Consider the following 16,544-nt stretch of genomic DNA (forward strand, 5'->3'; position numbering starts at 1 on the left):
TATTAGCCCTAACGTAGTTCCATACCAGTCAGCATCCTGAGAGCAGTTTATCAGTCCTAATATTAGCCCTAACCTAGTTCCATACCAGTCAGCATCCTGAGAGCAGTTTATCAGTACTAATATTAGCCCTAACCTAGTTCCATACCAGTCAGCATCATGAGAGCAGTTTATGAGTACTAATATTAGCCCTAACGTAGTTCCATGCCAGTCAGCATCCTGAGAGCAGTTTATCAGTCCTAATATTAGCCCTAACCTAGTTCCATACCAGTCAGCATCCTGAGAGCAGTTTATCAGTACTAATATTAGCCCTAACCTAGTTCCATACCGGTCAGCATCCTGAGAGCAGTTTATCAGTACTAATATTAGCCCTAACCTAGTTCCATACCGGTCAGCATCCTGAGAGCAGTTTATCAGTACTAATATTAGCCCTAACCTAGTTCCATACCAGTCAGCATCCTGAGAGCAGTTTATCAGTACTAATATTAGCCCTAACCTAGTTCCATACCGGTCAGCATCCTGAGAGCAGTTTATCAGTACTAATATTAGCCCTAACCTAGTTCCATACCAGTCAGCATCCTGAGAGCAGTTTATCAGTACTAATATTAGCCCTAACCTAGTTCCATACCAGTCAGCATCCTGAGAGCAGTTTATCAGTACTAATATTAGCCCTAACCTAGTTCCATACCAGTCAGCATCCTGAGAGCAGTTTATCAGTACTAATATTAGCCCTAACCTAGTTCCATACCAGTCAGCATCCTGAGAGCAGTTTATCAGTACTAATATTAGCCCTAACCTAGTTCCATACCAGTCAGCATCCTGAGAGCAGTTTATCAGTACTAATATTAGCCCTAACCTAGTTCCATACCAGTCAGCATCCTGAGAGCAGTTTATCAGTACTAATATTAGCCCTAACCTAGTTCCATACCAGTCAGCATCCCGAGAGCAGTTTATCAGTCCTAATATTAGCCCTAACCGAGGGGCTCTAAAGCCAGTGAGTGCATCCCAAATGGCACCCTATTCCTTATATAGTGCACTACATATAGACCAGAAGCCTGGGGCCCCTGGTCAAAAGAAGTGCACTAAACAGGGACTACATTTACATTTTACATTTTAGTCATTTAGCAGACGCTCTTATCCAGAGCGACTTAACAGTTAGTGAGTGCATACATAATAAAAAAATATAATAATCATACTGGCCCCCCGTGGGAATCGAACCCACAACCCTGGCGTTGCAAACGCCATGCTCTACCAACTGAGCTACCTCCCTGCCGGCCATTCCCTCCCCTACCCTGGACGACGCTGGGCCAATTGTGCGGCGCCCCATGGGTAGCCTAGGGTGCCCATTGGGACGTAGCCAGTATGTTCCAGTCAGAGCCCAGCCAGTATGTTCCAGTCAGAGCCCAGCCAGTATGTTCCAGTCAGAGCCCAGCCAGTATGTTCCAGTCAGAGCCCATCCAGTATGTTCCAGTCAGAGCCCAGCCAGTAGGTTCCAGTCAGAGCCCAGCCAGTATGTTCCAGTCAGAGCCCAGCCAGTAGGTTCCAGTCAGAGCCCATCCAGTAGGTTCCAGTCAGAGCCCAGCCAGTAGGTTCCAGTCAGAGCCCAGCCAGTATGTTCCAGTCAGAGCCCAGCCAGTATGTTCCAGTCAGAGCCCAGCCAGTATGTTCCAGTCAGAGCCCAGCCAGTAGGTTCCAGTCAGAGCCCAGCCAGTATGTTCCAGTCAGAGCCCAGCCAGTATGTTCCAGTCAGAGCCCAGCCAGTAGGTTCCAGTCAGAGCCCAGCCAGTAGGTTCCAGTCAGAGCCCATCCAGTAGGTTCCAGTCAGAGCCCAGCCAGTATGTTCCAGTCAGAGCCCAGCCAGTATGTTCCAGTCAGAGCCCAGCCAGTATGTTCCAGTCAGAGCCCAGCCAGTATGTTCCAGTCAGAGCCCAGCCAGTAGGTTCCAGTCAGAGCCCAGCCAGTAGGTTCCAGTCAGAGCCCAGCCAGTATGTTCCAGTCAGAGCCCAGCCAGTATGTTCCAGTCAGAGCCCAGCCAGTATGTTCCAGTCAGAGCCCATCCAGTATGTTCCAGTCAGAGCCCAGCCAGTATGTTCCAGTCAGAGCCCAGCCAGTATGTTCCAGTCAGAGCCCAGCCAGTATGTTCCAGTCAGAGCCCAGCCAGTATGTTCCAGTCAGAGCCCAGCCAGTATGTTCCAGTCAGAGCCCAGCCAGTATGTTCCAGTCAGAGCCCAGCCAGTAGGTTCCAGTCAGAGCCCATCCAGTATGTTCCAGTCAGAGCCCATCCAGTATGTTCCAGTCAGAGCCCAGCCAGTATGTTCCAGTCAGAGCCCAGCCAGTATGTTCCAGTCAGAGCCCAGCCAGTATGTTCCAGTCAGAGCCCAGCCAGTAGGTTCCAGTCAGAGCCCAGCCAGTATGTTCCAGTCAGAGCCCAGCCAGTAGGTTCCAGTCAGAGCCCAGCCAGTATGTTCCAGTCAGAGCCCATCCAGTATGTTCCAGTCAGAGCCCAGCCAGTATGTTCCAGTCAGAGCCCAGCCAGTACGTTCCAGTCAGAGCCCATCCAGTATGTTCCAGTCAGAGCCCAGCCAGTATGTTCCAGTCAGAGCCCAGCCAGTATGTTCCAGTCAGAGCCCATCCAGTATGTTCCAGTCAGAGCCCAGCCAGTACGTTCCAGTCAGAGCCCATCCAGTATGTTCCAGTCAGAGCCCAGCCAGTATGTTCCAGTCAGAGCCCATCCAGTATGTTCCAGTCAGAGCCCAGCCAGTATGTTCCAGTCAGAGCCCAGCCAGTACGTTCCAGTCAGAGCCCAGCCAGTATGTTCCAGTCAGAGCCCAGCCAGTATGTTCCAGTCAGAGCCCAGCCAGTAGGTTCCAGTCAGAGCCCAGCCAGTATGTTCCAGTCAGAGCCCAGCCAGTAGGTTCCAGTCAGAGCCCAGCCAGTATGTTCCAGTCAGAGCCCAGCCAGTATGTTCCAGTCAGAGCCCAGCCAGTAGGTTCCAGTCAGAGCCCAGCCAGTATGTTCCAGTCAGAGCCCATCCAGTATGTTCCAGTCAGAGCCCAGCCAGTATGTTCCAGTCAGAGCCCAGCCAGTATGTTCCAGTCAGAGCCCAGCCAGTATGTTCCAGTCAGAGCCCATCCAGTATGTTCCAGTCAGAGCCCAGCCAGTATGTTCCAGTCAGAGCCCAGCCAGTATGTTCCAGTCAGAGCCCAGCCAGTATGTTCCAGTCAGAGCCCAGCCAGTATGTTCCAGTCAGAGCCCAGCCAGTATGTTCCAGTCAGAGCCCATCCAGTATGTTCCAGTCAGAGCCCAGCCAGTATGTTCCAGTCAGAGCCCAGCCAGTATGTTCCAGTCAGAGCCCATCCAGTATGTTCCAGTCAGAGCCCATCCAGTATGTTCCAGTCAGAGCCCAGCCAGTATGTTCCAGTCAGAGCCCATCCAGTATGTTCCAGTCAGAGCCCAGCCAGTATGTTCCAGTCAGAGCCCATCCAGTATGTTCCAGTCAGAGCCCAGCCAGTATGTTCCAGTCAGAGCCCATCCAGTATGTTCCAGTCAGAGCCCATCCAGTATGTTCCAGTCAGAGCCCATCCAGTATGTTCCAGTCAGAGCCCAGCCAGTATGTTCCAGTCAGAGCCCATCCAGTATGTTCCAGTCAGAGCCCAGCCAGTAGGTTCCAGTCAGAGCCCAGCCAGTATGTTCCAGTCAGAGCCCATCCAGTATGTTCCAGTCAGAGCCCAGCCAGTATGTTCCAGTCAGAGCCCAGCCAGTAGGTTCCAGTCAGAGCCCAGCCAGTAGGTTCCAGTCAGAGCCCAGCCAGTAGGTTCCAGTCAGAGCCCAGCCAGTAGGTTCCAGTCAGAGCCCAGCCAGTAGGTTCCAGTCAGAGCCCAGCCAGTAGGTTCCAGTCAGAGCCCAGCCAGTAGGTTCCAGTCAGAGCCCAGCCAGTAGGTTCCAGTCAGAGCCCAGCCAGTAGGTTCCAGTCAGAGCCCAGCCAGTAGGTTCCAGTCAGAGCCCAGCCAGTAGGTTCCAGTCAGAGCCCAGCCAGTAGGTTCCAGTCAGAGCCCAGCCAGTAGGTTCCAGTCAGAGCCCAGCCAGTAGGTTCCAGTCAGAGCCCAGCCAGTAGGTTCCAGTCAGAGCCCAGCCAGTAGGTTCCAGTCAGAGCCCAGCCAGTAGGTTCCAGTCAGAGCCCAGCCAGTAGGTTCCAGTCAGAGCCCAGCCAGTATGTTCCAGTCAGAGCCCAGCCAGTATGTTCCAGTCAGAGCCCAGCCAGTAGGTTCCAGTCAGAGCCCAGCCAGTATGTTCCAGTCAGAGCCCAGCCAGTATGTTCCAGTCAGAGCCCAGCCAGTATGTTCCAGTCAGAGCCCAGCCAGTGGTCCACGAAGGGAAAGAGCTGAAGGTGAAACATTGTTTCTAGGACAGAAAAGGAAAACAATGTCAGGCCTAAAATGAAGTTGTGTGAACATTCCCAGAAAAACCACTCTACTCAACTCCCTCTAAGCAAATAGAGCAAATTAAATTAAGCATAAACCACGATAAAGGGACTGGGGCTGCGTCCCAAATGTCACCCAATTCCCTATATAGTGCACTACTTTTTGTCCAGATCCCGTAGGCTCCTGGTCAAACTAGTGCACTGTAAATGGAATTAGGGTGCTATTTGGGATACAGCCTAGGTTTTGTTGGAATTTCTAGAACTACTTTCCCTCAGTCAGGTGCTCACTCAGTAGAATTCCTCGGTCCGTTATCAATTCAAAGGTTTGATTGTCTCACTTTCACCTTCGTATCCCGTTTTAAACGTCAGCACTACATTGTGGTCACAGTTACATTGTGTGTCCCAAATGAATTGGACAGCCTCAATTCGTCGGGGCGTGGACTCTACAAGGTGTCGAAAGAGTTCCACAGGGATGCTTGGCCCATGTTGACTCTAATGCTTTCCAAAGTTGTGTCAAGTTGGCTGGATGTCCTTTGGGTGGTGGATAATTCTTGATACACACGGGGAAACTGTTGAGCATGGAAAAACCCAGCAGCGTTGCAGTTCTTTACACAAACCGGTGCACCTGACACCTACTACCATACCCCGTTCTGTCTTGCCCATTCACCCTCCGAATGGCACACATACACAATCCATGTCTCAATTGTCTCAGGGTTTAAATCCTTCTTCAACCAGTCTCCTCCCTTTCATCTACGCTGATTTGAAGTGGATTTAACAAGTGACATCAATAAGGGATCATATCTTTCACCTGGATTCACCTGGTCAGTCTATGTCATGGAAAGAGCAGGCGTTCTTAATGTTTAGTACACTCAGTGTAGTGCACTATATTGGCCCTGGTCAAAATGTGCACTCTGCAGTGTATAGTGAATAGGGTACCATTTGGAACAAAGTTACATTGAAGCGTTCCACAGAACAGACGCTTGCTGAAAACTAGTGATGCGGGGGTTGACTCATAACCCGCAGTCGGGTTTAGGGTCATGAAATATTGTGTGGATGAAGGGCGGGTGGGTGGCGGGCGGGTGTAATTTATGTCTATAGGCTAAATTTAGTTTTTTCTTTAATTATTTTAGGTCCATCTGGCAATAGTGGATAAGTCTAAGCTTTAGGGCCTAACTTTAAGCTCGCCAAATAGCCTACAAGCTAATCGCCAAACACTTTTGGGAACGGGAAGAAAAAGTTATGGTCATCCACTGAGGCAAAAAGGACAATGTTGGAGTTTAAGTTAATAAGAGAGAAGCTGTGATTATGGAGAGAACAGTAGTCTAATGTTATAGAAGGGAGGGTCAGAACAGTAGTCTAATGTTATAGAAGGGAGGGTCAGAACAGTAGTCTAATGTTATAGAAGGGAGGGCCAGAACAGTAGTCTAATGTTATAGAAGGGAGGGTCAGAACAGTAGTCTAATGTTATAGAAGGGAGGGTCAGAACAGTAGTCTAATGTTATAGAAGGGAGGGTCAGAACAGTAGTCTAATGTTATAGAAGGGGAGGGTCAGAACAGTAGTCTAATGTTATAGAAGGGAGGGCCAGAACAGTAGTCTAATGTTATAGAAGGGAGGGTCAGAACAGTAGTCTAATGTTCTAGAAGGGAGGGTCAGAACAGTAGTCTAATGTTATAGAAGGGAGGGTCAGAACAGTAGTCTAATGTTATAGAAGGGAGGGTCAGAACAGTAGTCTAATGTTATAGAAGGGGAGGGTCAGAACAGTAGTCTAATGTTATAGAAGGGAGGGTCAGAACAGTAGTCTAATGTTATAGAAGGGAGGGTCAGAACAGTAGTCTAATGTTATAGAAGGGAGGGTCAGAACAGTAGTCTAATGTTATAGAAGGGAGGGTCAGAACAGTAGTCTAATGTTATAGAAGGGAGGGTCAGAACAGTAGTCTAATGTTATAGAAGGGAGGGTCAGAACAGTAGTCTAATGTTATAGAAGGGAGGGTCAGAACAGTAGTCTAATGCTATAGAAGGGAGGGTCAGAACAGTAGTCATGTTATAGAAGGGAGGGTCAGAACAGTAGTCTAATGTTATAGAAGGGAGGGTCAGAACAGTAGTCTAATGTTATAGAAGGGAGGGTCAGAACAGTAGTCTAATGTTATAGAAGGGAGGGTCAGAACAGTAGTCTAATGTTATAGAAGGGAGGGTCAGAACAGTAGTCTAATGTTATAGAAGGGAGGGTTAGAACAGTAGTCTAATGTTATAGAAGGGAGGGTCAGAACAGTAGTCTAATGTTATAGAAGGGAGGGTTAGAACAGTAGTCTAATGTTATAGAAGGGAGGGTCAGAAAAGTAGTCTAATGTTATAGAAGGGAGGGTCAGAACAGTAGTCTAATGTTATAGAAGGGAGGGTCAGAACAGTAGTCTAATGTTATAGAAGGGAGGGTCAGAACAGTAGTCTAATGTTATAGAAGGGAGGGTCAGAACAGTAGTCTAATGTTATAGAAGGGAGGGTCAGAACAGTAGTCTAATGTTATAGAAGGGAGGGTCAGAACAGTAGTCTAATGTTATAGAAGGGAGGGTCAGAACAGTAGTCTAATGTTATAGAAGGGAGGGTCAGAACAGTAGTCTAATGTTATAGAAGGGAGGGTCAGAACAGTAGTCTAATGCTATAGAAGGGAGGGTCAGAACAGTAGTCATGTTATAGAAGGGAGGGTCAGAACAGTAGTCTAATGTTATAGAAGGGAGGGTCAGAACAGTAGTCTAATGTTATAGAAGGGAGGGTCAGAACAGTAGTCTAATGTTATAGAAGGGAGGGTCAGAACAGTAGTCTAATGTTATAGAAGGGAGGGTCAGAACAGTAGTCTAATGTTATAGAAGGGAGGGTTAGAACAGTAGTCTAATGTTATAGAAGGGAGGGTCAGAACAGTAGTCTAATGTTATAGAAGGGAGGGTTAGAACAGTAGTCTGTTATAGAAGGGAGGGTCGGAACAGTAGTCTAATGTTATAGAAGGGAGGGTCAGAACAGTAGTCTAATGTTATAGAAGGGAGGGTCAGAACAGTAGTCTAATGTTATAGAAGGGAGGGTCAGAACAGTAGTCTAATGTTATAGAAGGGAGGGTCAGAACAGTAGTCTAATGTTATAGAAGGGAGGGTCAGAACAGTAGTCTAATGTTATAGAAGGGAGGGTCAGAACAGTAGTCTAATGTTATAGAAGAGATGGTCAGAACAGTAGTCTAATGTTATAGAAGGGAGGGTCAGAACAGTAGTCTAATGTTATAGAAGGGAGGGTCAGAACAGTAGTCTAATGTTATAGAAGGGAGGGTCAGAACAGTAGTCTAATGTTATAGAAGGGAGGGTCAGAACAGTAGTCTACTGTTATAGAAGGGAGGGTCAGAACAGTAGTCTGATATTATAGAAGGGAGGGTCAGAACAGTAGTCTAATGTTATAGAAGGGAGGGTCAGAACAGTAGTCTAATGTTATAGAAGGGAGGGTCAGAACAGTAGTCTAATGTTATAGAAGGGAGGGTCAGAACAGTAGTCTAATGTTATAGAAGGGAGGGTCAGAACAGTAGTCTAATGCTATAGAAGGGAGGGCCAGAACAGTAGTCTAATGTTATAGAAGGGGAGGGTCAGAACAGTAGTCTAATGTTATAGAAGGGAGGGTCAGAACAGTAGTCTAATGTTATAGAAGGGGAGGGTCAGAACAGTAGTCTGTTATAGAAGGGAGGGTCGGAACAGTAGTCTAATGTTATAGAAGGGAGGGTCAGAACAGTAGTCTAATGTTATAGAAGGGAGGGTCAGAACAGTAGTCTAATGTTATAGAAGGGAGGGTCAGAACAGTAGTCTAATGTTATAGAAGGGAGGGTCAGAACAGTAGTCTAATGTTATAGAAGGGAGGGTCAGAACAGTAGTCTAATGTTATAGAAGGGAGGGTCAGAACAGTAGTCTAATGTTATAGAAGAGATGGTCAGAACAGTAGTCTAATGTTATAGAAGGGAGGGTCAGAACAGTAGTCTAATGTTATAGAAGGGGAGGGTCAGAACAGTAGTCTAATGTTATAGAAGGGAGGGTCAGAACAGTAGTCTAATGTTATAGAAGGGAGGGTCAGAACAGTAGTCTACTGTTATAGAAGGGAGGGTCAGAACAGTAGTCTGATATTATAGAAGGGAGGGTCAGAACAGTAGTCTAATGTTATAGAAGGGAGGGTCAGAACAGTAGTCTAATGTTATAGAAGGGAGGGTCAGAACAGTAGTCTAATGTTATAGAAGGGAGGGTCAGAACAGTAGTCTAATGCTATAGAAGGGAGGGCCAGAACAGTAGTCTAATGTTATAGAAGGGAGGGTCAGAACAGTAGTCTAATGTTATAGAAGGGAGGGTCAGAACAGTAGTCTAATGTTATAGAAGGGAGGGTCAGAACAGTAGTCTAATGTTATAGAAGGGAGGGTCAGAACAGTAGTCTAATGTTATAGAAGGGAGGGTCAGAACAGTAGTCTAATGTTATAGAAGGGAGGGTCAGAACAGTAGTCTAATATTATAGAAGGGAGGTTCAGAACAGTAGTCTAATGTTATAGAAGGAAGGGTCAGAACAGTAGTCTAATGTTTGGGAAAGATTAGGTGAAGTGGTAAAGGAGGATGATGGCAGTGCCGGCTACGTTATGTGTGATGATTGTGAGGCGCTATAGAAATTCGACAGTCACAAGACGGGGACTTCAAATAGACCTGTGGCGCGTCAAAGGAACTGTAGCCTACTGTTCCGATTATTTAAATGGAAACTGGACACTGACTGTAGGTCTATAACCTCTCACATAGCCTTAATATGAATTCCTGCAGAATTAATCATTTCTTGCAGTAAAATTATTTCACCAAATGTACATTTTGACTCTGGAACAGGAGTGGAGAAATATGATTTATATCTTTCAGCGTCTTGAGAGAACGGGAATGTGCAGTTAGATACCGTCTGTAGAGCTGCTGTCTTTATCAGCATCATAAAAGCTGATAGTATTTCAACCACATAAACTATGCATCCAAGAAGAACTGAAATCTTATCAGAAACATGTTGGGTCGTTTGCACAGCTTTCTATTTCCTTACCAACAGGTCAAACTGATGTCATTTGGACATTTTGCACAGAAAACCTTTGCAGTTTTTTAAATAGTTATTGCATTTAATCCCTGGTCCCTAAATGTATTTTCTCCGTGAAAAGAAGCGGAGATGACAGAGAGAACTTTATGTATGTCAACTAAACTGAAGCATTCATTCTATCGATTTTTTGACATTATTCTGTTAGATAGATAGAAGTTACATAGTTCAGAATACACAAGATCAAGCACACACAAAATAACCCTTTTTTTTATTTATTTTTATTTTGAAAGTCATCTTTCATTGACAAGCTTATAAGTGAATTATTGATGCTCAGAGCTGGAAACACATCAGATGGCTTCCACAACATGTGAACAATATCAGAAGAAAATGGGGTTGATAGACCTAACTAGAAACGGGCAGATGTTTTAGTAAGTGATGTCAGGTGTGGTCACGGGACGTTTCCAAGTGTCCCTAAACCTCTCCAAAGTGCCATATGTTTGTAAATTAGATAATTCCAGTGCTATTACAGATTTGCAATCCCTAAATGCTATTTGTTCAGTATATAAACACAATTTCTACCATATCAACCTCACTCAAACGTTGTGGTGGTGTTATGGGGTAACCAGGGTACATTCAAGTGTCCTTTCAATCTCTCCAAAGTGTCCGAATGTATGTGGTAAGTGCACTGTTTCTGCCCACCGGATGGATGTGCCTAAAAGTTATTGTTCACTATAAAAAACTACATTCCCACAACACCAACCACTCTGAAACATTGTGTTGGTATCGGGGCACATACAGGGGGATGTCCAAGGGGTTTTTCAACCTAGTCACTCGATGGACATTCGATGTTGCCATTAAGTCATACGTCATCAGATAACATTGGCAATATGCTAGATGTGTTCCTACCAACCTAAGGATTCATTTGATACCCCCCATGTAGCTATAGCTCAAACACAGACCAAATTGAAACTTACCTTGTAAGATGTTTGCTGTTTGGTGAAAACGTTGTGTAAAATAAAAAATTTGACTCTCGGGGCTGGTGATCAATAACGGTAGGTCACAGGCAGACAAATAAGACCTCCTCATGATCTGCTTTCGGTGTTTATCAACGTATTCCGTGTTTATTTATTTTATGCTTCACAACGCTAACCGGAATGTAGATAGCAGCCATCTTGAAATTAGGTAATCGGCTCGGCCTGCCCTTATAAATGTGTATTTAGTCAGCCACCAATTGTGCAAGTTCTCCCACTTAAAAAGATGAGAGAGGCCTGTAATTTTCATCATAGGTACACGTCAACTATGACAGACAAAATGAGAAAAAGAAATCCAGAAAATCACATTGTAGGATTTTTAATGAATTTATTTGCAAATTATGGTGGAAAATAAGTATTTGGTCAATAACAAAAGTTTCTCAATACTTTGTTATATACCCTTTGTTGGCAATGACACAGGTCAAACGTTTTCTGTAAGTCTTCACAAGGTTTTCACACACTGTTGCTGGTATTTTGGCCCATTCCTCCATCAGATCTCCTCTAGAGCAGTGATGTTTTGGGGCTGTCGCTGGGCAACACGGACTTTCAACTCCCTCCAAAGATTTTCTATGGGGTTGAGATCTGGAGACTGGCTAGGCCACTCCAGGACCTTGAAATGCTTCTTACGAAGCCACTCCTTCGTTGCCCGGGCGGTGTGTTTGGGATCATTGTCATGCTGAAAGACCCAGCCACGTTTCATCTTCAATGCCCTTGCTGATGGAAGGAGGTTTTCACTCAAAATCTCACGATACATGGCCCCATTCATTCTTTCCTTTACACGGATCAGTCGTCCTGGTCCCTTTGCAGAAAAACAGCCCCAAAGCATGATGTTTCCACCCCCATGCTTCACAGTAGGTATGGTGTTCTTTGGATGCAACTCAGCATTCTTTGTCCTCCAAACACGACGAGTTGAGTTTTTACCAAAAAGTTATATTTTGGTTTCATCTGACCATATGACATTCTCCCAATCCTCTTCTGGATCATCCAAATGCACTCTAGCAAACTTCAGACGGGCCTGGACATGTACTGGCTTAAGCAGGGGGACACGTCTGGCACTGCAGGATTTGAGTCCCTGGCGGCGTAGTGTGTTACTGATGGTAGGCTTTGTTACTTTGGTCCCAGCTCTCTGCAGGTCATTCACTAGGTCCCCCGTGTGGTTCTGGGATTTTTGCTCACCGTTCTTGTGATCATTTTGACCCCACGGGTGAGATCTTGCGTGGAGCCCCAGATCGAGGGAGATTATCAGTGGTCTTGTATGTCTTCCATTTCCTAATAATTGCTCCCACAGTTGATTTCTTCAAACCAAGCTGCTTACCTATTGCAGATTCAGTCTTCCCAGCCTGGTGCAGGTCTACAATTTTGTTTCTGGTGTCCTTTGACAGCTTTTTGGTCTTGGCCATAGTGGAGTTTAGAGTGTGACTGTTTGAGGTTGTGGACAGGTGTCTTTTATACTGATAACAAGTTCAAACAGGTGCCATTAATACAGGTAACGAGTGGAGGACAGAGGAGCCTCTTAAAGAAGAAGTTACAGGTCTGTGAGAGCCAGAAATCTTGCTTGTTTGTAGGTGACTAAATACTTATTTTCCACCATAATTTGCAAATAAATTCATTAAAAATCCTACAATGTGATTTTCTGGAAAAAAAATTCTCAATTAGTCTGTCATAGTTGACGTGTACCTATGATGAAAATTACAGGCCTCTCTCATCTTTTTAAGTGGGAGAACTTGCAAAATTGGTGGCTGACTAAATACTTTTTTTCCCCACTGTACATGGTAGTAAGTCACACCAAAGATTTGAAGGCACCGATCAATAGCCAAGATACTCAGCTTTCCGCAGACACCCTGCTTTTGCAGATAGGGGCTACCGTTCTCATACCAGACTGAATTGAATCAAGAAAATCTAATAGGGTCCCCAAATATGGGGACTTTACCCCCCCCTTCTAGCTCTTACTTTGCTGATAACTACTTTAGTGAGGAAAAGTGTACTTACCATGACTGAGAAATGTGGTTGTCTCACCTAGCTATCTTAAGAAGAATGCACTAACTGTATGTCGCTCTGGATAAGAGCATCTACTAAATGACTAAAATGTAAATGTAAATATCTTACCAAAATGTCGGAAATTAGGCCTATAAGCAGAAACACGTCTAAATCAGGCACACCAAAAAAGTCCTGCACCCACTGTCCCCCCCAAAACATCTGATGTCTCTGACTGTAGCCTGCAGCCCATGTTCTATATTAGCAGGTTAGGGTCGGGTGCAGAGCCTCAGATTTTCACTTTATCACATATAAGTCGGGTGGTTGCAGATGGGTTATTAGCAATTGCGGGGCGGGTGAACAAACAGCTGACCAGCGCACCTCTACTGGAAACATTACACTTAGTCTGACAGTAACTATTCCAGAACCAATTCACAGAACTACTGAGCAGTCAGAACATGTTCTATATGGAGGAGAAACAGAGACTGGGTCCCAAATTACACCCTATTCCCTATATAGGACCCACAGGGTTCTGGTTAAAACTCACTAGAATCAAACAGTCACCAGTTACCCCCTCTAGTCTCACTAGAATCAAACAGTCACCAGTTACCCCCTCTAGTCTCACTAGAATCAAACAGTCACCAGTTACCCTCTAGTCTCACTAGAATCAAAAGTCAAGTTACTTAGTCTCACTAGAATCAAACAGTCACCAGTTACCTCTAGCCTCACTAGAATCAAACAGTCACCAGTTACCCCCTCTAGTCTCACTAGAATCAAACAGTCACCAGTTACCCCCTCTAGTCTCACTAGAATCAAACAGTCACCAGTTACCCCCTCTAGTCTCACTAGAATCAAACAGTCACCAGTTACCCCCTCTAGTCTCACTAGAATCAAACAGTCACCAGTTACCCCTCTAGTCTCACTAGAATCAAACAGTCACCAGTTACCCCCTCTAGTCTCACTAGAATCAAACAGTCACCAGTTACCCCCTCTAGTCTCACTAGAATCAAACAGTCACCAGTTACCCCCTCTAGTCTCACTAGAATCAAACAGTCACCAGTTACCCCCTCTAGTCTCACTAGAATCAAACAGTCACCAGTTACCCTTCCTGAATCCTAGTAAAATGATTCCCGTTGTGGATCAGTAGATAGAAGTGCTACATATTCCGTTGCTTTACCTCAGATGACCTCGTGTCAAAACAACTAGCAAACAGCTGGTCTCGCATGTCTGCTGTGTGACTGCTGTTGGTGCTGTCAGTCCAGTTTACAGGGACTTTATAAGGAGGCGATGACGATCTATTTCTATGATGAAGCCCCAGTATTAGACAGATGAGATTTGAGGGCTTTCGGTATTATGGGGTTGAGTAGGAGCGTATATTCAGCTGAGAAGGTGTTTTACTTTACCCAAACTGTTTTGTGACCCATTACATTCTGACTGTCCCCTTTAGTCCAGAATCAGCATTGTTGTAAAACCGTTTCAGACAATGTGAGGTGTTTTGAAAGATGAGTTGACCCCTGAACTTTAACCTCTGTGTATCTCTCATTGTCCAGGGTGGCAACGTGCTGACCTCTGCCAGGCTCTCTCTTCCCTCCATGGCCTCCAGGGCGTCTTTCCCAGAGGTCACCAACGTCACCAACTACCTGTGAGTAAAGTCACTGTGTGTGTGTGTGTGTGTGTGTGTGTTTGGTGTGTGTGTTTGGTGTGTGTGTAACTGCAGCTGTTTATTAATGGTACTGGGTGTGTCCGTGTGGACGTTCAATGTCATAACTACAGCTGTTTATTAATGGCACTGGGTGTGACCATGTTTTTCCAAACAATACCCAGTCTTTATTAACTCTGTGGGGTCCCACCCCAACCACTACTAATAGTCTTTATTCTAACCCTACAGGAGAGAGAACGGTAGTGGAGTCTGTCTTTATGTCTCTGTGTTACAGGAGAGAGAACGGTAGTGGAGTCTGTCTTTATGTCTCTGTGTTACAGGAGAGAGAACGGTAGTGGAGTCTGTCTTTATGTCTCTGTGTTACAGGAGAGAGAACGGTAGTGGAGTCTGTCTTTATGTCTCTGTGTTACAGGAGAGAGAACGGTAGTGGAGTCTGTCTTTATGTCTCTGTGTTACAGGAGAGAGAACGGTAGTGGAGTCTGTCTTTATGTCTCTGTGTTACAGGAGAGAGAACGGTAGTGGAGTCTGTCTTTATGTCTCTGTGTACTCCCTACAGGAGAGAGAACGGTAGTGGAGTCTGTCTTTATGTCTCTGTGTTACAGGAGAGAGAACGGTAGTGGAGTCTGTCTTTATGTCTCTGTGTTACAGGAGAGAGAACGGTAGTGGAGTCTGTCTTTATGTCTCTGTGTACTCCCTACAGGAGAGAGAACGGTAGTGGAGTCAGTCTTTATGTCTCTGTGTTACAGGAGAGAGAACGGTAGTGGAGTCTGTCTTTATGTCTCTGTGTTACAGGAGAGAGAACGGTAGTGGAGTCTGTCTTTATGTCTCTGTGTTACAGGAGAGAGAACGGTAGTGGAGTCTGTCTTTATGTCTCTGTGTTACAGGAGAGAGAACGGTAGTGGAGTCTGTCTTTATGTCTCTGTGTTACAGGAGAGAGAACGGTAGTGGAGTCTGTCTTTATGTCTCTGTGTTACAGGAGAGAGAACGGTAGTGGAGTCTGTCTTTATGTCTCTGTGTTACAGGAGAGAGAACGGTAGTGGAGTCTGTCTTTATGTCTCTGTGTTACAGGAGAGAGAACGGTAGTGGAGTCTGTCTTTATGTCTCTGTGTTACAGGAGAGAGAACGGTAGTGGAGTCTGTCTTTATGTCTCTGTGTTACAGGAGAGAGAACGGTAGTGGAGTCTGTCTTTATGTCTCTGTGTTACAGGAGAGAGAACGGTAGTGGAGTCTGTCTTTATGTCTCTGTGTTACAGGAGAGAGAACGGTAGTGGAGTCTGTCTTTATGTCTCTGTGTTACAGGAGAGAGAACGGTAGTGGAGTCTGTCTTTATGTCTCTGTGTTACAGGAGAGAGAACGGTAGTGGAGTCTGTCTTTATGTCTCTGTGTTACAGGAGAGAGAACGGTAGTGGAGTCAGTCTTTATGTCTCTGTGTTACAGGAGAGAGAACGGTAGTGGAGTCTGTCTTTATGTCTCTGTGTTACAGGAGAGAGAACGGTAGTGGAGTCTGTCTTTATGTCTCTGTGTTACAGGAGAGAGAACGGTAGTGGAGTCTGTCTTTATGTCTCTGTGTTACAGGAGAGAGAACGGTAGTGGAGTCTGTCTTTATGTCTCTGTGTTACAGGAGAGAGAACGGTAGTGGAGTCTGTCTTTATGTCTCTGTGTTACAGGAGAGAGAACGGTAGTGGAGTCAGTCTTTATGTCTCTGTGTTACAGGAGAGAGAACGGTAGTGGAGTCTGTCTTTATGTCTCTGTGTTACAGGAGAGAGAACGGTAGTGGAGTCTGTCTTTATGTCTCTGTGTTACAGGAGAGAGAACGGTAGTGGAGTCTGTCTTTATGTCTCTGTGTTACAGGAGAGAGAACGGTAGTGGAGTCTGTCTTTATGTCTCTGTGTTACAGGAGAGAGAACGGTAGTGGAGTCTGTCTTTATGTCTCTGTGTTACAGGAGAGAGAACGGTAGTGGAGTCTGTCTTTATGTCTCTGTGTACTCCCTACAGGAGAGAGAACGGTAGTGGAGTCTGTCTTTATGTCTCTGTGTTACAGGAGAGAGAACGGTAGTGGAGTCTGTCTTTATGTCTCTGTGTTACAGGAGAGAGAACGGTAGTGGAGTCTGTCTTTATGTCTCTGTGTACTCCCTACAGGAGAGAGAACGGTAGTGGAGTCTGTCTTTATGTCTCTGTGCTACAGGAGAGAGAACGGTAGTGGAGTCTGTCTTTATGTCTCTGTGTACTCCCTACAGGAGAGAGAACGGTAGTGGAGTCTGTCTTTATGTCTCTGTGTTACAGGAGAGAGAACGGTAGTGGAGTCTGTCTTTATGTCTCTGTGTTACAGGAGAGAGAACGGTAGTGGAGTCTGTCTTTATGTCTCTGTGTACTCCCTACAGGAGAGAGAACGGTA

The 16,544-nt window shown here is 45.5% G+C and overlaps 1 protein-coding gene across 1 annotated transcript in view; it reads left to right on the plus strand.

Moving 5' to 3' along the window:
- Nucleotides 1–16,544, plus strand: part of slc9a5 (solute carrier family 9 member A5) — a 124,564-nt gene that overhangs the window by 99,110 nt on the left and 8,910 nt on the right. The window contains exon 12 of the mRNA XM_041859576.2: nucleotides 14,041–14,132. Within this exon, the coding sequence (XP_041715510.1) occupies nucleotides 14,041–14,132 (92 nt within the window). The remainder of the gene's footprint in view (nucleotides 1–14,040; nucleotides 14,133–16,544) is intronic.

The sequence above is a fragment of the Coregonus clupeaformis genome, chromosome 32 (genome assembly GCF_020615455.1).
Source record: "Coregonus clupeaformis isolate EN_2021a chromosome 32, ASM2061545v1, whole genome shotgun sequence".
Taxonomy (NCBI): Eukaryota; Metazoa; Chordata; class Actinopteri; order Salmoniformes; family Salmonidae; genus Coregonus; species Coregonus clupeaformis.